The sequence below is a fragment of the Chiloscyllium plagiosum genome, chromosome 23 (genome assembly GCF_004010195.1).
Source record: "Chiloscyllium plagiosum isolate BGI_BamShark_2017 chromosome 23, ASM401019v2, whole genome shotgun sequence".
NCBI classification, from domain to species: Eukaryota; Metazoa; Chordata; class Chondrichthyes; order Orectolobiformes; family Hemiscylliidae; genus Chiloscyllium; species Chiloscyllium plagiosum.
Window position 1 is genome coordinate 16,508,581 of NC_057732.1, and position 24,546 is coordinate 16,533,126.

At 38.4% G+C, this 24,546-nt stretch overlaps 1 protein-coding gene across 3 annotated transcripts in view; it reads right to left on the reverse strand.

Moving 5' to 3' along the window:
- Positions 1 to 24,546, reverse strand: part of LOC122561654 (copine-8) — a 356,185-nt gene that overhangs the window by 83,866 nt on the left and 247,773 nt on the right. For all 3 annotated transcript variants that reach the window (XM_043713602.1, XM_043713603.1, XM_043713601.1), the window contains exons 11-12: positions 20,685 to 20,760; positions 4,304 to 4,357 (exon numbers count right to left, since the gene is read on the reverse strand). In XM_043713602.1, coding sequence (XP_043569537.1) covers positions 4,304 to 4,357; positions 20,685 to 20,760 — 130 coding nt within the window. The remainder of the gene's footprint in view (positions 1 to 4,303; positions 4,358 to 20,684; positions 20,761 to 24,546) is intronic.

A 24,546-nucleotide genomic window follows, 5' to 3' on the forward strand; every position in this document is an offset into this window, starting at 1 on the left:
AATACACCTTCAGACATCTTAAGGAATTTGTTAAAGAGGCCTGTTGGATTTGCAATCTTATTTTCCCCCATACAGGTGGAACAGTTTGGCCACCTTATGCACAGCTGTTGGAGACAAAACACACCAAAAAGTAGCGAATTTTGTGAAATTTGAAGGGTCAACTGGCGCTGGATTAAACATTGTGCACCTGACTTAGCGTCCGTTGTGAATTTATGCTGTCTTTATCCTTCCAGTCCTATCACAACCTGCCTGTCTCCTTAGCAAGATAACAACAGCTCCCAATATGGCTGCCACTTCCCTTTACCACAGATGCCAAGCAGGTATTCTCCTAGAGGTGTCTGGTGTTTATAATTAGATGTCAAGTGCACCTCCTGCCCGGTCCCCCCATTTACGTTTAGAAATGGTGAAGCTCAACCACAAGGCTGGAACCTAGAATCTATGACGGTATCAAGTTCCCAATCCAGCTTTGAAAATCCTGCCCTAGGTCTCACAGATATATCCGATGCAAAATTATTATTTGCTCAGAGCTCTAGAAAACTGACTTAAAATGTCACTGTTCCCTGCCACAACCTCTAACCTCAGATATTCCACAGAATACAATATATATCATTTCACCTTACTTCCCACACTGAATTTGTAGATTTTGATCAAGATCCAAGCACAGTTATTGTTGTCTTTATTCTCCCCTTCCAAAAAATCTCAGTTACAGTCATGCATTGATTCACCCCTTTCAGATTTGTAGTTCTCTCTTATCGTATCACTGCTATCGCAATGCACTTGCGATATCCCCCCCCCCCAATAAAGTTGATCATTGGGCAGTGGGTAGTCAGCCTAGTTGGCTGTCCAAGTTCAGCATTATTTTCTGTATCCAAGCACAAAACTCTAAATTTAGTGGCACAAATACTGAAACCACCTTTCACTCAGAGTTCCTTTAAATGTTGGTTTTTTTCCCCTCTTTTCTCCTTTGTTAATCATTGTTTTTTGTTACGTGTTTTCTACCTGGTTGTTATATGGCAACTGACATAGCACCACACTCTGGATAATTTCACATGAGCAAAGCAAAAGTATTAACTTGTTACTCTTCACAATTGATAGGACCATACAACATAGGAGCAGGAGTAGGCCATTCTGCCCATTGAGGTTGCTTTGCCATTTAATGGGATCTTGGTTGATCTGATAATCCTCAACTCCACTTTCCCCATAACCCTTAATTCCCTTATGGATTAAAATCTAAATTTTGAATACACTTAACAACCCAAACTTTACAGCTCTCTGTAATAAAGAATTCCATAAATTCATTATCCACTGAAAGTGGGCGACACAGTGGCCCAGTGGTTAGCACAGCTGCCTCACAGTGCCAGAGACCCAGGTTCAATTCCAGCCTAGTGCAGCTATCTGTGTGGAGCTTGCACGTTCTCCCTTGTCTTTGTAGGTTTCCTTCAGGTGCTCTGGTTTCTTCCCACAGTCAAAGATGTACAGATTCAGTAAATTGGCCATGTTAAATTTCCCATAGCGTTCTGGGATGTGTAGCTTAGATGCATTGCTCAAGGATAAATATTGGATAATAGGCTAGGGGAATGGGTCTGAGTGGGTTGCTCTTCAGAGGGGTGGTGTGGAGTTGTTGAAGCAAAGGCCTGTTTCCACACTGTCAGGATTTGATGATTAATAGAAGAAATTGATTCTCATTTCTGTCTTAAGATTTGAAACTAGATTTAAATCTAATGGGAGACTCTATTTTATTCACAGGACAACTCATTATAAAGCAAAATATACAATTTTATCTTTGTACAAAACTTTATTTGGATCTAATTTATGAAACTGCGCCCCAGCTTTGATTCCTTCATCCATGGGAGTTAACTGAATCTTTTGAAAGATGCACGTGAATTGATTGCAGGCTTAAAATAGTGTTAAAGAGCCAGATGTGTATAATTTAAAGAGCAATTTGATCAAACTCTAAAAAAAATGAAGGAACTAGACTGTATTTCAACTGGGAAATCAGGAGTCAGGTTGAGATGTTATATTGGGGAAAGCTAAGCTGTGGCTCTTCGGAAGTTTTTATTTATCCACAAACAGCAGAAACTGTGGAACAAGTAGTCAACTAACATGAGGATCTCTGATTTGCCGTATTGTTTCAAGAAAGAATGTTATTTCTGTTAGAGTAGAGATCATTTCCTACAAAAAGTAGGTAGCCTGCAAAAAAAAAGTCAGTGTCAAATTGTCTTCTGGACTCATTCAATCAACAAAAGGTGTCAAAGAGGACATTTTCAGACTTTCCTAAATGGCCTTTTATAAAGCTATTTATCTATTGCTGCTATATGGCTTCAGATGGCAGAAAATAGCCGTTTACAAAGGCATAAGACATCATATATATGCTGATATAGGCTAAGCAGATCAGCTGGTCTTGATCTGCCTAACATCATGTCATAAAAACATAAGACAAGAAATTGGAGCAGGGTAAGGCCATTCAGTTTTTACTGCCTGCCCTGTAATTCCAAAGGTTGTTGGTGATCTCATTGTGACCTCTCCTGCCTGCCTTCCATAAGCCTGGACTCTCTAATCAAAGATCTTAGCTTTGAAAATGTGCAATAAACCACACATTGGAATTCTCTTCCTAGAGAGCAACAAAGATTCACAACCATCAGACAGAAGAAATTCCTCCTTATCTATTTCTTAAAGAGAATGTTCCTTATTTTGAAACTGTACTCCTTGGCTCTAGATTCCATTTTCAAGGAAAACATCTTCTCAGCATCTACCCAGTCAAGCCCCCTCAGAATCTGAAAAATGTGTTGCTGAAAAAGCGCAGCAGGTCAGGCATTATCCAAGGAGCAGGAGAATCGACGTTTCGGGCATAAGCCCTTCTTCGGGCTTATGCCCAAAACGTCGATTCTCCTGCTCCTTGGATGCTGCCTGACCCGCTGTGCTTTTCCAGCAACACATTTTTCAGCTCTGATCTCCAGCATCTCCAGTCCTCACTTCCCCTCAGAATCTGACATGTTTCAACCAGCATTTCTCATTCTTCAAAACTCTATTAAGTAGAAGCCCAAGTGACTCAACGTTTGCTCAGAAGACAAAACGGTCATCCCAGAAATGAGTGTAGCAAGCCCTCTCTGAAGAGCTTCCAGTGCAAGTAAGGAAACCCAAACATGGTTGCACCAACAGTTCCCGTTGCAGCAAGACCTCCCTACTTTTTTATTTTTTCCCACTTGCAATAAAGGTCACCACTCCATTATCCTCTTAATTACATACTGTACCTAGATGAGAACATTCTGTGATTTATCTAGGAGGACACCCAGATCCCTGTGTACCACAGCATTCCATGGTCTCCATTTAAATAATATTCTGCTTTTATCACTCTTCCAGTCAAACTGGACAACATCACATTTTCATATCCATTTAATAGGTGGCACATTGTAAGGGTTTGGGAATAATATTACACTGCTTCTTTCTACCTAATGATTGATGCATCATAGGTTTGGATTGTCTGATAGGGAGCCCCTAGGAGAATGCTTCATTTAGAGCACTTAATGGACATTCAGGCAGCCTCCACATGATCTTCTAATTATTAACTTAAACCATTGAAAATCATGTCTAATTCTCTTTGAGCATTAATAGCCAAGACATTCTGAGAAGAACGAAAGATTGGGAAACAAATCCTGAGATCAAAAGGTTTTCCACTCCTATATGTCCAAGGACACAAAACCTATCTTTTTAACACATCTTAAAATATGCATATATATATAAAGCTTTGCTACACAACTGTGTACAGATAATATTTAAGTATATAGAAGAAGGTACATAATGCTTTCTAATGACTGAGTAAACAAGGAATTTGCTTGTAAAAAAGGTCAGAGTCAATTTTAAACCAAAGAAGATTTAGTCTATTAAAGATTGCATGACAGGAATAATGACATTTAAGAAATCTAATTTGTTGTGAAGAATTTGTGAACTTTGTAGTGCAGAGCCCAAGCAAAATGTGCAAAAAAGGTGGTGAATTCAATAAAACTCAGTACAAATTAAGAATTTTTATATTCTTAAAGCTTGTCATTTGCACACCCATGCATCAACTCACAAGCACATCAGATACTGAACCTGCAGCAAAAGAGGCAAAAATAGTCAACTAAAAGATGAATATTTAAAATTACAGTCATGTTATTCACATCAGAATAAAGGCAAGCTTAATTGGATGTCTACTAATAAATAATGACGATCCCTTAAAGTGTACCCTTTTAATGAGCTGCAGTTCCTACAGAGACATTCAGATCATTTTTAGTGCATAGAGTGTAAGAAATACAGAAGTACTCACTGTTCCAGAATTTATGTATTTTTTCTTCTTTGCTTTCTTCTTTGGATTTAGCACCTGAAAGATAAAATCATTAACTATCACTTCAATTCAAGACTCTTGTTAATTATCACAATTAAAATGCAGAAAGTTAAATATTAGTTTAACAACCTTAACATTTAAAAAAACAATAAAAAAATCTGTAAATGTTGAATTAAATTAACTACATTTAAAAATATTCTCTTCATTGAATGCAGTATTATTAAGTCAGAAACAAAGCATTGATGCAAACTCAGTCAAGTATAAGTTCCTGCCAGTAAGCTGAACAGAATATTTAAGTGGTAACAAGACACGTGTAAATGATGAGTTTAATGTCACCTGGTGGATTTAGCCATCCTAAGTGGAGTACCATATGACAATATTAAAGCTAGTTCAACAAAGCAGTTGAGAAATTCAATGTTGTGTAATATGAGTCAGACCAATGAATTTTTATTTGGATAGGTTTTACATTCTTATTGAACTTTAACATGTTAAATGATCGACTGCAATTAATTAGCCTTTAGAACAAATAGATGAGCTTAGAAACTGAACATTGCCTAAAAAGTAAAGATAGTTAAAATGCACACAAAATGTACCCATGTAAATGACATTTATTCATATAAACAACTGAAATAGCCAGTAGTTAGCTCATCATGAAAACCAAAAAGATTGCTCTTTGCTCTCACGATGTGGACATATACACTTGGATTAAAGAACAGCTAAACAAGTTCAGGAAGCTTTCATATCAGTATCCAGCAAAATATTAAGGTTCAATGAGCAATCCTCACTACAGACCACCCTGTGGAATGAGGTTGACTGCACTATTGCACAATCATGGGATAGGCTTCTTGCAAACATCTTCTTTTAGGCTAAGTAAGGATCCACAGGATCAATTTGGTCTGGTGTAGGGAAGGAATGCAACTTGCTTTTGTCTTAAACAAAATGTATTTTATTACAGTTAACAACTAAGTACAAGTTACGTTGATGTGATGAGCATTGTTATAGAGACTATGACGAGGACCTGGATGGAGATCATAAGCAGTTCATCCATCAGGTCCACAAGACATCATCACTATGGGTGGTGCTAAAGGTACTCCTCAGAATTAACACCTTCAGACCCTTAAAGCCTCCTGCAATAACAAGCTGTAGTAAAGTTAAAGTTAGCACACAGTACATAATACACACTGAATTTATTTTTCTTAAAACTCACATTCCCAAGGGTTTTCTAATAAATATGATTCTTTGCTGACAGGATAGGTGTATGACAGCTCATAATCGTCCTTGTATCAATAAACAGGGCAAGAAACTAAGAACAAGGTTGGCCCAGTAAACTGGGTTGAATTGTTAATGGATAAACAAATATTGTGAAGTGTTCAAATAAATATTTTGTAAGATGCAAAATAGTGCATATTCCTATAGAAGCAGCATGGCCAAAAATGATGGAGAAATAAGATTTATACAGTTACAATTAAAATGTGGACTTGCAGTAGAATGGGACAAAAACAAAAGGGACACATTTGAAGTGAAATGTGGAAAAAAACAGATTGAGAAAAATATTATAATGTCTATCAAAACCAAAAACATATATAAATGAGTGATTTGTAATAGTGAATGGTGAAAATTTATCCAATGTACAACAGATATAATTAAATGAGTTTTGTAATATTTTTCATTGTAGAAAAAGCAATAGAACTCAAGAGGATGTAAAATCAGCTAAAGGGAGGAACTTAGTAGCTCAATAGAAATTGAAGTTAAAGAAATAGAATCATAGAGATGCACAGTATGGAAACAGACCCTTCAGTTCAACTCATCTTTGTCAAGCAGATATCCTAAATAAATCTAGTCTCATTTGCCAGTATTTGGCTCAAATCCCTCTAACCCCTTCCTAGTCATATAGATATAGATGCTTTTTAAATGTTGTTATTGTACCAGCCTCCACCGTTTCCTCTGGCAGCTCATTTCATACATAGAACATAACAGCACAGTACAGGCCCGTCAGCCCTCGATGTTGTGCTAACCTGTGAAACCAATCTAAAGCCCATCTAACCTACACCATTCCATTCTCATCCATATGCCCATCCAATGACCATTTAAATACCCTTAAAGTTGGCGAATCTACTACTACTGCAGGCAAAGCATTCCACGCCTCTACTACTCCGAGTAGAGAAACTACCTCTGACATCTGTCTGATATCTATCACCCCTCAATTGAAAGCTACATCCTCTCTTGCTAGCCATCGTCTTCCGAAGAAAATGGCTCTCACTGCCCAACCTATCTAACCCTCTGATTATCTTATATCTCAATTAAGTCACATATCAACCTTCTTCTCTCTAACAAAAACAACCTCAAGTCCCTCAGCCTTTCCTCATAAGACCTTCCCTCCATACCAGGCAACATCCTAGTAAATTTCCTCTGAATCATTTTCAAAGCTTCCATATCCCTCCTATAATGCAGTGACCAGACTATATATGTAATACTCCAAGTGTGGCCGCACCAGAGATCTCATGATTCCAAAACTCAATCCCTCTATCAATAAAAGCTAACAAACCGCATGCCTTCTTAACAATCCTATCAACCTGGGTGGCAACTTTCAAGGATCTATGTACCTGGACACAGAGATCTCTCTGCTCATCTACACTACTAAGAATCTTACCATTAGCCCAGTACTCTGCATTTCGGTTACTCCTTCCAAAGTGAATCACCCCACACTTTTCCACATTAAACTCCATGTGCCACCTCCCAGCCTATCGCTGCAGATTATCTATGTCCCTCTGTAACCTACAACACCCTTCGGCACTATCCACAATTCTACCGACCTTAATGTCATCCGCAAATGTACTATGCCCTTCTATGCCCTCATTCAGGTCATTGATAAAAATGATAAAGAATAGTGGACCCAAAACAGATCTTTGCAGTACACAACTAGTAACTGAACTTCACGATGAATATATTTCCCATCAACCACCACCCTCTGTCTTCTTTCAGCTAGCCAATTCTGGTCCAAACTGCTAAATCACCCTCAATCGCATGCTTCCATACTTTGTGCAACAGCCTACTGTGGGGAGTCTTATCAAACGCCTTACTGAAATCTATATACGAGGAGAAAGTGAGGACTGCAGATGCTGGAGATCAGAGCTGAAAATGTGTTGCTGGAAAAGCGCAGCAGGTCAGGCAGCATCCAAGGAACAGGAGAATCGACGTTTCGGGCATAAGCCCTTCTTCAGGAATGAGGAAAGTGTGTCTAGCAGGCTAAGATAAAAGGTAGGGAGGAGGGACTTGGGGGAGGGGCGTTGGAATTGCGATAGGTGGAGGGAGGTCCATCTAATCTAAATGGTGTTTTAGATTGAAAAATTGCAGGTTTCACTCCATTGTTTATGAACGAATGGTAAAACTAGGTAACTCTGGCCCTGTTAGTATAACTTAAATTGATGGAAAGCTACTGGAATCTATCATCAGAGACAGAGACTAAATATGAGTTTAGTGAGGAGGTGCAAACAGAAATAATCAAACCTGACATTGCACATCTCTCAGTACTTGCCCGCTTTTTGTCACAGTCCCACCTCTCAACAACTATAAGAGGTATCAGTCCAGCCAGCTGCTAAAACATTAAGGGTAAGGACACTATTCTCAATCCAGTGCACCTTCCCATCACATTAGGGAGGCTTTCCCTGAAACTGTGACGGCTCCATTTTGATAATTATTCATAACCCTGACACTGTCAGTAACATTTTGGGCCTTTCACAATGTTACCAGCCTCCTAATTTGTGGCTAATGACTTGGAATAGAGACCCTTGCCCCTCTCTATTTGCGACAACAGCAGACAGCTTTGACAATGTGACAATCGATCTGCTAGTATTAGACAGCCTTCAATTAGTCCTCCAGGCTCAGGGACTTCTCCATTGTCCTTAACCTGATGGGACCCCAGAGGCAGCCACTTCAATCAGCTGAGCTTGTTTCATCATGCAAGGTAAGCATAGTTGAACATAAGTTCTAAACAGTTCAGGTCCACACAGAATCAGTTCCCAGAACCCCATTATTCACAACAGAGTATGCTAGCGCTAGTCATGTATGACATGATCTATCAAAGCAATACCAAACAACATTTATAATTTCCAAACTCTGCTGCTGCTGTACAATATTTCTGATACATGTTCTTTATATGGTGCCTCTTTGAATTGCTTTTAGTTCTCACATACATCCCATTAATGAAGTTCTTCCTCAATGTCAATTAATTCAATATGTGACTACACTCTTGCAATGCCTAATCCATTTAAAAATCTACCGTTTAAAAAGACAACCAATAACTATGAGATTATTACAGTCACTACCTACTGGCTAGAATTATACAAAACACAATTTCCATCAAAATGTTTACATATGCAGTTTTGATATTCAATGCTAGCATAAAGGCATGCCCAAAAATCATAGCAATGGCAAGTTAGATAGGAAGTTTGTATGTGAACAAGATTACTTCTAATCTGCTAGTCATTTTCCACACATTAGGGAGTTAAGTCCAAGCATAGTCTTTCGGTGAAACAAAGGATAAATGAATTGGGGAACAGGGATGTAACTTCGTTTTTTTACACTTCTACTAACAGAGACCTGGAAAATATTTGTGGTGAAAGTAACATCTTTAAAGCAACATAATTCTTTCAAATCTGTTGCCATCTTTTCAAGACCATCCCTTTCATGCCGTAACCATCCCATTCTTTTTATCCCTTACATCATCCTGCACCCATCCTTCGCCCAACTCCCTCGACTTGTAAATCTCAACCTTTCTATTCTATCCCACTCCACACCTCCTATATTGCCCCATGTTTTCAACTCCCACTCCACCCCAGCTGTCTGCCTTCCTCACCCATCCACACCTTTTCTCCTGGAGGCAAGATAGCTTTGTTTTGGGTATCCAATCACCTTCTGCTGCTTCTTTCCATTAGGAACCCAACCAAACTCATCCAGCCTTTGTTCACATCAACCATTGGCAGGTACAATTAGCCTTACTTGCTCTGATCAAAATGGTGGATGTTGGTGGAAGCTAGAATTTAAAGCCTTACAATAACTCAATATCTGCAGAGATAATGGAAGCTATGGAAGCAACGCCATTGTAAACTTGTTACTTTGCTTTGGCAATACCCCAGTTTGGTGATTTAGTGCTTCCATGCACTTCACCTTGGAAAGTGGCATAAAGATTAGATGAATTTATAATGGCAAAGAATTAATAGAAAGTACATGCAGGCAAAAGCTTATTAAAATAATAAACAATTAATACCAAAAATCCTCTAGCCAGCAACACCCACATCTCATGACAGATTATGCAAAAATGTATTGTTGATGGTGAAGAACTCTTCTGTGAGTCAAAATATAAAAAAGATCTGTCAAAGGAATCTTCAAACATTAATTTGTTTTTAGAAAAGAGGGCATAGAATCACTCAGATTTAGAATGTATTACTTGATTTATGCAATTACTAAACAAACATAACTAGGCAGACTAATCTGAGTTGGAGTATATAATGTGAATAGTAATGAAATATAAGAGAAAAGAAATGGCATTTGGAAGCACAAAATGGCAAATGTGAGAAAGTGATGAGCAGTACTGGTGTGATATTCTCTAGTGTGGCAAAATCAGGCGGCACGGTAGTTCAGTGGTTAGCACTGCTACCTCACAACTCCGGGGACCCGGGTGCAAATCCAGTCTTGGGTGACTGTCTATATGGAGTTTGCACATTCTCCCCGTGTCTGCATGGATTTCCTCTGGGCACTATGGTTTCCTCACAAAGACCAAAGATGTGCAGGTTAGATGGATTGGCCATGCTAAATTGCCCATAATGTTAAGAGTTGTGTCGGCTAGATGCATTAGCCATGGGAAATGCGGAATTAAAGGGATACAGTTGGGGGGTGAATGGGATGCTCTTTGAAGGGTCGGTGTGGTCCCAATTGCTCAAATGGCTGCCTTCCGCATTGTAAGGATTCTACGAAAGTGGAATGTCGCTCCATGAGATGGATGTGAAGTGAGGTGAAAGGACATAGGTAACAGGGCACCTCACCTTTGGAGTACTGATAGTGGTCAATGGTCTGTCTATTACATCAACACATCTATTACATCCAGCAATTTGGGCTGCAGGCAATTCAAACAGGAATCATCTAAGACATCATGTTGGGACATTTATCAATGCGTGGGGCAGGTGCAACTTGTAGCAGATCCACTAAGGAGACTAAGCTGTCAGCAGAGGAGGGTTATCTCAAATCAATAGGGCCAAAGGCACATGTAACAGTTAATTACATGATTACACATTGTCACCAGTACCAAGGACTTGTAGACCTAAACACCAAACATCTACACACTTGGCATGGGTTAACATTAAAAATCTGCTTTTTAGATAGACTTGCCTTTGCAAGGTGGAGTGAATATGATATTTCAAAGTTGCCTGGAAGATTCAACAGAATGATGTAGACAAAATGTAAATGATTGAGGGGAGGTGGCAGATGTAGTATTTCTGACACTGGATCAGTAATCCAGAACTCCAAGCCAGTATTCAATGGGTAGAGTTTCTAAACGTACCACAGCATGGGGTGAAATTTGGATTCGATAAAAATCTGCAATTAAAAACGAGCCTAAAAGCAACCATGTAACCACTGCTGATTGTCATAAAAAACACAACTGGTCACAGATGAACTGTTTGAACTGATATGTTGAATTATACCTGTATTCAGCTAGTAGCCTGTGATGCTGCACAGGTAAAAACAATGACTGCAGATGCTGGAAACCAGATTCTGGATTAGTGGTGCTGGAAGAGCACAGCAATTCAGGCAGCATCCGAGGACAGGCAAAATCGACATTTCGGGCAAAAGCCCTTCCGAAACGTCGATTTTGCCTGTCCTCGGATGTTGTGATGCTGCACAGAATAGCCTTAAACAGCCAAGACCCAGCAAGAGTTGACTTTCAGTATCAAAATCAGTTGAGACAACAGATCATTTTAAAATGAAGACATCATGGAAACAGCATGTAGGACAAAAATCGGCTTGTATATTGTGGTGCTGATGATTGCAAAATGAATTGTAATTGGGGAAATTGACCCTTTATTGATTTATGTAGTGGCCTTGGCAAAGGAACAGTTGAAGCTTCATTAGTACAATTTACAAGACCCTGGATTCTCTCAATTTCTTAACTCTTTCAACTTACTATCGATTGTCAATTGTGAAGAAGATGGAATTGTTTGCTTGATTAAACAACTCTCCAACGTTTTTCTTGTACATTTTTGGAGTATAGTTTGATGCAGTTTGTTGATGTGCTCTGTGATGACATGGCTTGCAACCTAATCATAAAAGGATAGTCATTGGGCTCTTGTTGTGTAGTGGTAATACCCCTACTTCTGGGCCACAAGATTAGGGTTCAAGTCCCACATGCTCCAGAGATATGTCATTTCATGTCTGACAGATTAATTTGTAAACATCGAAAAGAGAAGTGGTAACCTTGACAGTCATTGGAAACATGATACATATGGAGGAGATTGGCTGTGGATCTGCAGGGAAGGTTAAAGGTCTGTTATGGTGATGTGTAAACTGAAGCTTCCCGCATCACTTGTTATTACCATGGTGCTTATTATGATAATAGAGTTTAACTCGAAAGCAGCCTCCACATCATCAGGACAATCTTACTTCACTTCTGTTCTCCTTGTCCTTTACAAGGTGCTAGCCACACTGTTGTAATAAATATAACTTTCCTAACATCTTCCCTAAACCATCCATGCTTTTCTTCAATTCTATCTTTGCAAATTTCTCGAACTTCTATTACCTATTTCTGTTTTGATTGTGAGCATTTTTATGCTTGTTTCTTCTTATGCCTCCTCCATTGATGGCAAAGGACAGCTGCTTACATTCTCGGATTCTAGAAGACCCTCTCTGGGCCCTTTAGCTTGCTCCCCCCCACCGTCCCCGTCCCTGTCCACCCCCCCCCCCAAAAACATTTTCAACATTTATCTTTCAGCTTCCCATCCAAATCTTTGCTTTAGTTTATTTTCAAATATCTACAAGCAGATTTTCTGCTTGCATTCTCTGTGATAGAAAGCAATGCTATTTTAAAATTTCCTTTACAGCTTGTTGTACACTATCAATATCAGGACAGGTAATATAGGAGAAATCTCTGCCCTGAAAATGTAAATATATAAAACCTACTCATTTTCTACATTATACACCATATTTTACACTTGCTAGGTAATGCTTAATTTATAGAATTGTCCTTGGATGAAACATGCATTAAAGAGAGAGAATGAGCATATGGTCAATAAATGCTGTAGGGACTAACAGTGATAACAACTAAGCCAATGACACAGATCCTGCAGTAATATGTAAAGCTTTAATAACAGAGTCAAATTACTGGGCACTAATGAACAATCATTTTCCAGTAAATTTAACCTCTTTGTCCAATGCCGTAAAGGTACTATTGATTAAATTACCTCTTATCTATTGAAATCCTTACAATCAGAGAATAATGTGATACTCTTATCAGTTATTACTGTAAAATTTTATTCTTGTGTTGGAAGAAAAATATTGGGCAAAAAAGCAATAAGATGAATGGGAAAATAAAGACAAACAGACTTTTAAAAATAAAGATATAGTCGTAGAGCCATAGAGATGTATAGCATGGAAACAGACCCTCGGTCCAAATCGTCCATGCCAACCAGATATCCTAACCTAGTTCCATTTGCCAGCACTTGGCCCATATTCCCATCCAGATGCTTTTTAAATGTTGTAATTGTACCAGCCTCCACCACTTCCTCTGGCAGCTCATTCCATATATGCACAAGATATGGAATATTTATTATTATGGAGAAATCTGACATTTCACAAATATAATATCATCTAAGAGTTAGTGAAGGTGCTTAAGGGTGATTATGACTTCAGTTTGCAATTTAAAAGCACAATCATGCCACATACAATAATGAGTAACCTTTTCAAAGCTGTTTTACAGTGAGAATAACAGTATGGAAGTGAAAGTTCTCCCCACATGATATCTGCATGGCAGATTGCATTTTCTCAGAACGTCTGCAGGGGTGTCTGAAGGAGTGCACAATCACTGACTGAACTTCTGGATTTCCATTTTATTCTGCACTTGGCCTGCACTCTGAAAATTGCTGTCTATTTCCCAGCAGCAATGTTAACAGTTTTGCCATCATTACCATTGGAAAGCTTGGCACAGATTCGATAGCTGCTGAAGCCATGGAAATAACAACACAAACCTTACATCAGTACAGAGCTTAAAAGCACCCAGAGTGCATATTGGGACTTCAGGCACAGATTCTTGCAAAATTCAGCTGCTGACAACAGTTTCGCCAGAAGACCTCTGCTTTCCTTCAAACAATGCCAGGGGAAATTTAACATCCACCTAAGTGTTAGCTCATGTTATGTGTTCAAATCCTGGAAGGGGCTAGGTTCCACAGCCTTTAGGAGGTAACAACAAGTCTCCATGTGGAGTGGAGTGAGACAGCAGCTTTGTCTACAAAGAGACTCCACAGGAAGTATCAATATGGCTGCTATCAAATATTGCAGGTGGTATCTTGCTGTATTGAGTGCAAGGAATCTCTGTTATTACAGAGACCATCTGTTAAAAGTGGTATCACCTCATGTTGAGCTTGAATATCACTAGTTACTGTGATCAGTCACTGTCGGTGGTGTGAGACTTATACTGAGTGCAGGAAGTGCTAAATTCCATGCACAAAACAAACTACTGAACAAATATATACATGAATAAAGCAATTTGCAGCAAAATTTAAGCATTTTTGCAGTTCAAAGCATGAAGCTTTGCTTTAAACCAGTCTTCCACCATTGTGATAATACTAAATAATTATTTTAATGGAGAGAAGGAAAAGAAATAGGGTTAATAATTCCACTGTTTGAGTCAATCTCACAATTAAACTATAGGCTTTCCAACTTATTTGGTTGAATGCTGAAGTTTATGTTGTGATTTTGCACTGATATGAAAAAACCTGTATTAAACTCAGCAGTTTAGTTGTGATCACTGAGCAAAACTTGCGAAGACAATTTTCTCCAAAAAAAACCCTTAAATTCAACAGGCGAAACCAACAAGGACAAATCTGAAGAAAAGAATGTTTCCTGCGTGAAACTGCATTTTTAAAGTTGAATTTAAAGACAGACTTAATAAATCTAAAAGAAATTAAAAATGGTAATAAATCACTGAGAGATGGAATGGGAACATGCAGAAAACTGAAAGTACAAGTCGGAGCTAAAAGATAGAACACCAATCAGCAAAGGAATCATGCATGAAATAAGCAAAATAAACAGAAATGTGAATAATTATTCAGTAAAATTTATATTAGGAGTACATTTGACAATATCTAACTCTAGGGGTGGTCAAAATACATCAAATTACATTGTTGAGAAGAGTTGTTAAGAAACATACTGTAGTAGCATGAAGGATAAAATTGTAAAACTATTGGCTATAGGCTATAGATGGATTCTTACAACAGTTGACAATGGTCACATGATCACCATTAGGCTACATATCTGCACCATGATAACTGAAGCAGGGGACCACACAAACTCTTTTGGTGTAAATCGGCTAAAGAGTGAAACTTAGACTAAAGAGTGAAAAATTTAGATTCAACAGTAAGTTCCCAAATACTATATGTTTACCTATTAAGAAACACTGAACAGATTAAAGGTCGAGACCATTCACAGTAATTTGAAAAAAAATTAATCACTTCTTCACACCTAGGACCTCAATACCTCCTTTGTAACTGGATCCTGGACTTCCTGACTGGGACACCTCAGTCAGTCAGGATTGGGAACAGCATCTCCAACAGCATCACACTGATCACACTGACCACGCGCCACGTGCCACGCGCCACCCACCACCCCCCACCCCTCCCACCCCAGCTTTGTGTACTCAGTCCACTGCTGTTCACCCTCCTGACACACAACTGTAAAATGACTGTAGTGGGTCTCATCAACAGGAACGACGAGCTAGCATACAGAGGAGATGGTGCAGCTAACTGACTGATGCAGCGCCAACAACCTGTCTTTGAATGTGTACAAGAAGAAAGAAATGGTTGTTGAATTCAGGAGGGCATGGAGCGACCACTCTCTGCTGGACATCAACGGCTCCCCTGTAGAGATCATGAAAAGCACCAAATTATTTGGGGAACACCTGGTTGAGAATCTCACCTGGACCCTCACCACCAGCTCCATAGCTAAGAAAGCCCAGCAGCGTCACTACTTTCTGCGCAGCCAAGGAAAGCCCACCTCCCAGCCCCCATCCTCACCACATTCTACAGAGGATTCATTGAGAGGACCCCGAGCTGCTGCATCACTGCTTGGTTCAGGAATTGCCCTGTCTCAGATCATAAGACACAACAACAGATAGTGAGGACAACTGAGAAGATCATCAGGGTCTCTCTTCCTTCCGTTACAGACATTTACACCACATGCTACACCCAAAAGGCTAAGAGCATTGTGGAAGACCCCACATACCCCTCACCCAAACTCTTCTCCCTCCTGTCATCTGACAGATGACACGGGAGCACACGGTCTCTCGCGGCCAGACTGCGCAATAGTTTCTCCCCCTAAGCCATCAGGCTCCTTAACACTATATAATTGGAATCCTTCCCATCAGAAATTCTTTTGTATTGCTGCTAGAAAAATGCCTATATCCATAATTCTTCTGTTCCACTGTAACTTGCGTGTTTTGCACTTCTTATGCTCTTTATGCTGTGTACGATTGTGTAATTTGTGCTGTCCATGTAGCACCCTCGGTCCTATAGGAACACTGTTTCATTTTTACATGTATAAGTTGTATATGGTTTAAATGACAAATGAAAAAAGCTACTCTACTCTAGTTATATTTCTGATTACATTTTCACTGTAAATATCAAATCAAAGAGCCAAGGTCCGGACAGCACAACTCACCGATCAATAAAATAAAACAAATAATAAAAGAGATGAGGGAAAACAGAAAGGGTGTCAAGTTTAGGTTTTAAGAGTAAGAAGAGTAAAAAGTTTAATAGAAACATAGTGGCGATGTCAAAGGTAGTACAAACAAGAGTGTTTCAGCAGAATCAATGGGTTGTATTGAGGACAAATTAATTGAAGTTAACTCTTAATCCAACGAGGACTGAGGGGAGCCCAACATCTACCACCAATACTGACACCACCCTTGCCACCTCGATTTTCAGGAGTCCTGAAGGAGTAAGTCTTTCCATGGGGAGTATTTAATTGCTGCACTTCCCCAGGAGAGAGGAAATCACATCACCTGAGAGCCACCAGATAATGGAAAGCTTGTATCATGACTAAGAGCAGGGGCTACTGTCAGTAATTCACTTGGATATTCACCAGGGTGACTCACGTGCAGAAAAAATGTGAGGTCAGGGTGGGGTCTGAACAAAGGGCTTATTGGTGAGGTGGAGCGGGGAGTGGATCTGAACAAAAATGGGGAGGAATCATTCAGTGTTGCCCACCCACTTCCCAATGCAGTATCTTTTGACCTGATAGAGTGGCTTCAAACAGTGGATCCCCCTCCCAGATAAGCCATAAATAAACTGTAGTCTCCCCACAGAGTGAGTTCTCCACCTGTTGCTGCTTAACAGTTTTTATTAGTGAGATTTTGCCATTGCTTTCCACTCTCAGGAGTGAAGCCCCAAGCCTACTGCAGCCAGGCTTTGGAACCTCTTGTTGAAACACTTGTTACCCACCCAGCCAGCTGAGCTAAGCAGTCCCCAGGAAAATGAGTAGCACAATGCAAATGGGAACTGAATTACATCTAATTATTTCTAGTTCTCTTCATTTAAAGTCTAAAATTGATCTTGATTCCTGTGAGCAACGTCATTGATTTCAATCAGATTCTCATTACATGAACTGTCATTTTAACTTTTTAATATGCGCTGTAACATTGGACTACAATTTCTAAACAAAAGAATCTTCCCTCAGTTAACATGAGAACGTTTTTGCTTTTGTGGTTTGCAACATAAAATGGTGACTTTGTGATTCAGTATTCTCTATGAATGAGGTAGAGGGGCAGAGGGAGAAGATTTATGGAGTGTGTTAAGACATTGTTCTGAATTTGCCTCCAATAATTGCATTTCAAAGTAAATCAAAGGTTCTGAAATACTTTTGGTATTTTCTGAAAATATGACAACTGATAATAAAATGCAAGGTTTTTTTTCTCTTAAAAGCATTCTAATTTTTATTCCTCATCAAAAGGTGAATCCAAATAGTTAGTTATTGTTGCAACATCTAATAATTTCTCTGCTGCTGAGTGTAAAACTCTAGACAAAGAACAGTTTGGTTTCTGTATTTAGACTATTTTCATTTACTGATTAAAGATGATAAAGGCAGTTTCTACAAAGCAATTGCAAGTATGTATCTTTTGATGATGCTAACCTTATCAGTTTCATTCCCTGACAAAGGATTACCTCCATCCTACAAACGGTACATTATTAAAAGGGTTATACCACAGAGCAGACTCATTGCAGAGATCTTTGTTTGAATGAATACTAATAACCCTGATGTAAAGCTAAGGGAATAACATTACTTTTACCTCATGAAATATACAAAGCCTATCTAACCGACAATGTCTGAAAGTACATAACTCATTACAGTTGATATGTTTTACTTTTACAGTGGGTTTTAGCAGTTGATTTCTCCACTGCTATCAACAAAAAAATCAATCAGCCACCAAGCAACTACCTCAAGGCAACTCCAACAAACATTTTAACAGAGCCTCCTCCTTGCATGCCCCCTTGTATGTCTTTGGCATGTTCCAAGGCCCCAGTGAATCACAACACAAAATGGTGGAACGACATCTCATCTTCAGACTAGGCATTTTATAGCCTTCTGTAATATTGAGTTCAACACCTTCAAATTGTGAACCACCTTATTCCTTTCCTTTTAGCTTTACTTGTCACATTCTCTGTCAACATGTCTTCGCTCCCCTTTTCCACCCCAGTGGGATTGTCTGCTCCTGAATTCTGACAGTGAGACACACCATTGTTTTACCATTCTCACATTCCAATCACTTAATCTCAATTATCGATATTTTTTCTCCACCAGAACTCTACACCCGACCACCCAACTATAGCATAAATGCTGACCCCTTCACATTTCAATTCAGCTCTGATGAACAGTCATCGAGACTTGAAACATTAGCTTACTCTCTCTCCATGGATGCTGCCTGATCCAGAATTTGTTGTTTTCAGTACAGATTCCAGCACCTGCAGTAATTTTCTCCTCCAAAAAAACATGGTTCTTCACTCAAAAATATAACTTAAAAAAAAAGAGCTCAGTACATCTGAGAGTAACAAGTAACACTGTGCTAGAACTTTAAACAAATCTGCACCATTTAGTTTTAGAGTGCTGCAGACACAGACTGCCCAGACACAGGCAACACTCAGACAGTGCAATGGAGGTGGGAGAATTGAAGTAATAGATCCCATCTCTTTTATTCTTTTGCCCTATTCAGAAACATTGACTGCTCAGCTTCAGAAGACGAAAATAATCTACATTCACATTGGTGCTTTTGCAACATCCCAACACTAAAACAAATGCTGCTTGTTTCCATACAGAGTTGTGGTCTGGACATGTTTGAAAACAGTTACATGTCAAATCTGTAATTCTTTCACAAGATCACTATCTATCGCAAAACTGATTCCTTGTTACCTGCAGACAGATCTCATCACAGTTACCAGCTGTGGAATTCAAAGCTACTAAGTGAATTAAAATGTAAATCGACAATTATGAACAGTCCAAAGCCATATCTCATCCACAATGAACAAATTCAAGTAACTGTTAGACTTTAAACCCTAATAACATCAGAAACCGGATTATCAGTATTTTATTCAATTTGCTTCTTTCTGCCATTTGGTTGGAATGATTGATTGGGAAAACCTCTCCCAAATTGGCTGTTGGCCGCAAACCAGGTTAGTATCTTAAGGAAATAAACCTCTGATTGAAAATGCAATCATCGATGACTGGTATGGCATATTCACTTCATGCGAGGTGAATCTAGCCAAGAATCAATTATCAGAAGCAGCCCAAGGTAAAGGAAAGAAGCAAACTGAGATTTTTCTTCATCTGATCTAGCAGCAGCTGTTGAGAGGAAGCAGAGTTAACATTTTGGATCCAGTGGCCCATATTCAGAACAAGACTGGAAACGTTAATTCTTATTTCTCTCCACAGATGCTGCCAGACCTGCTGATTTTTTCCAGCAATTTTGGATTTCCAGCATCTGCAATTCTTCAGTTTTGGACTCCACTGCCCTGGGGGGAAAAAAGCTTGGGCATTCACAATCCAGAGTGTATAGGTTTAAGATGTGAGGGGAAAATGTTGAAAAGGACCTAAGGGGCAGTCTTTTCATGTATGGGGTGGTGCGTGTATGGAATGAGTTGCCAGACGAAGTAGTGGAGGCTGGTACAATTACTACATTTAAGGTACGTGAACAGGAATCAGGATGGGTACATGAACAGGAAGGGTTTACAGGGAAATGTGCAAATGCTGGCAAATAGGACTAGATTAATTTAATCTGGTTAGCATGGACAAGTTGGACTGAAGGGTCTGTTTCCGTGCTGGACATCTCTATGACTCCAATGATATAGAATTTGCTTAACGGAAATGAAATAGTCTTATCAACAAAAACAATACTATCACATTGAGATTTTTCTCCATTCAGACAGAGTTAAGGAAGCTTGTTATGGTTTCAAATTTATGAAAGGTTCTGCTGTGGTCAATTGTGCAAGATTGTAACTGGTTGACCAAAGGTAACAAACAGCACAGACTGAAAATTATCACAAGAATAACAAAGAGGAATAAAAAAGGCATTGAGACAGCATAGAAAATGAAAAATACATGTAACGATGAATATAATTATTGAAGAAAGGTTGAAGAAGGTGGGCATTCTTTTGGGAAATGAGAGGAAATTGTAAGGAGATTTATCTGAAGAGTTCAGAATCATGACAAGATCGATGAAGCTAGTTCACGCAAATATACAAAAAGGTTCAAATACGGAGAACAGAAGTGAAAATTGAAGAGATTAGGAATGAGGAAGAAAGTAATATGAAACCTTTTGATCCAATAAGACTTTTAACAGTAAATTCCAAGAGACTACTTCAGTAATGCTGCATAAATGGTGAACACACAGATTGGAGAATAAAGAATTGAAGATTACATGAAGGAAACAGGTAAGAGAATTGATCTAAAGTGATTTTTCTCCTATACCAAAAAGGTTTCATTTGTAATATTATTGACCAATATATTCATTCAATTTTAACCTACACCAAGAAAACTCAAAATTTAATGGGACCAGCACATTATCTATTCTAATCCAATCATTTTAATCAGTAAACAAAAAGCAAGAACTTACCTCATACACATTGAACTGTGACTGTCCCCTGGAAAGTTCTCTGTAATTAGTGGTGAATTCCCCAATAAAATCATGGCTGCACATCAAAAACACAATGTGATGTCAATTTTTTGTCACTTAGCAGACATAGCCATATATCCAATACACATAAACAAATTCTACTAACCATACTGAAAAAAGATTTAGGGACAAAAAAGCTTTAGCTGAGTGACTAAGAAAACAACTCTTCTTTGTACGTGTAACTGTATGCTTGTGATTGTGAAAGCTGCATATTTTAAGGATCAGGCACTTTTAGTTTTTGCAACCTGACTTAATTCAGTGATTTAGTGAATATTCTCTGGCCATTTAATTTTGTCAGACATGATCATTTTGAGGGACATGTTTCAAAATTATTTAATTAATTAGATACAATTAGCCTATACTAAATGAGTATGAAATGTAGATAAACGCATCTTCATAGATTTGAAGGGCATATTTGATAACTCCAATTAACCCTTTCAAGGAACTACCTGACAATATCAGAACATTAGACGCAAAACAAATATACATAAGCCTGTAAAATCACAACCTTTTTTTAAATATTGCTTACATTGACATATGCAAAGTATCTGAAAAAGCTAGATTGTTATGTAGAATAAGGGTTTAAAAACAAAAGTTCATTTGTATTTTTGATTTACCAACAGAAAATCAGTGAAAATTTCAAGTTGTTTTGTAACAAATAGGAGTCCATTTGGAAAATTTTACACACTTTACTATATTGATTTGTGTTAGTGGGTGTAAATTCTTTGGGTTCAACTTGTAAAGATCATCCTGTTGTTTTTATTTGATTGCAATCATTAGATTAGATTACCCACAATATGGAAACAGGCCCTTCGGCCCAACAAGTCCACATTGACCCTCTGAAGAGTAACCCACTCAGTCCCATTTCCCTCTGACTAATGCACCTAACACTAGGGGCAATTTAGCATGGCCAATTCACCTGGCCTGCACATCTTTAGACTTTAGGAGGAAACCCACACAGACACGGGAAGAATGTGCAAACTCCACACAGACAGTCGTCCAAGGCCAGAATCAGACCTGGGATCCTGGGGCTGTGAGGCAGCAGTGCTAACCACTGAGCCACCATGCCATTGTAATAATAGGAACTATAGGAAGTCTTAAAGAAACAAAATTTTCACCCAAGTTGTTTAAATCTGAGAATCAATAAATTTTATAACTCAATCACACAAAACATTTTAACTGGAAAACAATTTGTCAGAATTATTTTGATGTCTATATTTAAATGGGAAACTGTAAGTGAAAGACAGCAAATTAATTACTTAGCAGTTAGAGCTTTGAAATTGTCTATGTAACAGAAATAGGCTAGAATTTGAAGAAGGAGAACATTTCTTGACATGATCTATTAATTATCAAGTTTTGTTTTCTCATCCATGGCTCAGAAAGATTTTGTGCCAAAAGTTCACTTATATATGAGTTAATAAGTGAACAGGGCATCTGGAATCTTGGTGAACAATAATTCTAATAATCTGTGAGAATGTCCAATTACATTTCAGGACAGGGAAAGAATAGAACTAATAATGAAGAGGGATGTAGGATGAATTAAAGATGCAAGAAGATAAATTAAAAAGGGAAATAAAAGAAATATTAGGAATAAGAGAATTAAAACAAACAGAACAGAAAAGTAAACAAAAAATGCTTACATTTAAAATGAGAATTTTTTAAAATTTCAAGGAACAATTTATAACCTGCAAGAATTGAAACTCATGGTTGCATGGAAAGAAAAGGCTCTACCAGGGAAACGTGGGTTGCGTTTTTACAGAAATGTTGCTGTTTGAAACTGTAGACTGTAGTGTTGTTCACTGAATAACATCGTTGATGTGAAGTAGCAGCAAAGTGAAATTTGGAAAAACATAAGACAATGTGTATCTAGGTTTGCATGAAAGCTTATCATAGCCCAATCTGATCTTCCCCAGATATGTGTGGATATGTTCAGAATATTAAATGAAACAATAGTCTACAGGAGTTGGAAGTGTCAAGGCCACATTTATTCCCCTAACCTTAATTCCTGTGATGAAAACATTTCAAGTCTGACAATGGATCTTCTCTAGAACCCAATTCCAAAGAGATATTGATCATAAATCAGCAATCGATTGAAAAGTCTGGATAGTGTGTGACTCAGATGATGGTATTCTTACAACTTGCCATCTCTTCATGGTAATAATGGATGAGAACATTAATAGAAGATTAATCTAACTTCCATGGTGTTGATGCCAAAAAGCTCCAGTCCTGATATTTTGATGGTGAAAAGCAACTGTAGCTGGTTGTGCTGAGGGTATTTCCCAGAGGAATTCCTGCAACAATGTTATGGTGGTGTGATGTCTGGTCACAGATAACTATATCCATTTCAGTATATCTGGCATCTTTCTTTGTGCCAGACATCATTTTAGCTACTATTATGTGGATTTTTTTAGGTTGGGTCCACCCTGCCCTACCTCATCCTATTAACCTCGATTCCTGTGTGCTGTATTTGGCCTAAGGCACCCTTGATGTCAAGGGCAGCTACCCTCAATTCGAATTACTGTGACTCCAGATATCATTGAAATTTCTTATAAGGCAAATCTTTCACTAGATTTTATTGAGACAAGACAATCAGTGCATTGTTGGATTCATTAAAATAATCCCCAAGGTAATATCAATGCGTAGTACTGCAGAATACCTCTTGAAAAATTGCAGCTATGCCAAGCTTTGCCATAATCTGTTTGCTAAGCAAGTAACAATTCCTGACATTGCGTACAAGTTTAGATAAAGTCAACAACTTTTACACCTTTCCATAAAAAAAACCCATTTCAAACAAAACACTGGCCCACCCTAATCTGATTAAGCCTTTGTTGATAAATTCATCAACAGTGTATAATTTCTTTGATTTTCAGACATAACATACCTGTAGATGCTGTGATATAAAACTGTATGCAACTAACATAAAATACTAGGTTTGCCTCTAAAGCTGTCAACTCCGTTACCCAACCAGGCATTCCATTTATTTTGTTAAACAAATCCACTTCATTGTTCAATCCATTATAAAATGCCATGGATGACTGACATTATCCATCTTCTGAATGAGTTGCTCTACTCACATTAAGAGTTTCCATGCAACATGACTGTAATGTACACCATCCATCTTTGCCATAAACGCAGATTTTGTTGTATTTTGCAGAAGTGATCTTGGTTTCCCTTCTTTTGTCAATTATCATGTATAATCCAGAGCAAACATTCGTGTGTAAAGGTATGGATCTTTCTCATGTAATGAAAGTTGTTGTTAAGTCTGTAAACTCAACTTGAGCAACAATCCCTCAGGACAACTAGTTTAAATCCTTATTCAATGGATTTGGTGCTGCTTACAGTGAACTAAACCTTCCATGCTGATGTGAGTTGGTTAACTCAAGGTAAGGTGCTGCAAAGATTTTTAGATCTGTCTGAAATCATCACTTTTCTTAAATCAAGGAATGAAGTATGCAGTGAGCTGTCAGACAATGTGTGATTGCTCAACTTCAGGATCCTTAAAAAGACAGAATGTCAAAGCTGAACAAACTGAAATGTGAACTGCATAGAAAGATGAGGCACTAAGCACACATGGTCCATGCTATGAATGCATTTGAATTGAAACTAGGTCGGTGATCCTCTCAATTAAAAAATAAAATGCTGCAACATTTCCCGAGTCTGGAGAAATTCTTAGAAAAAAATCAAAAACAAAGAAAAATAGTTCCATCTAGAAACCTTCTGTGCACAGTTGAGGAAATTAGTAGTGAAATTCCACGTCAGAAACTTGATGTGATGAAACAAGTTGTTTTGTTTGTCTAAAATT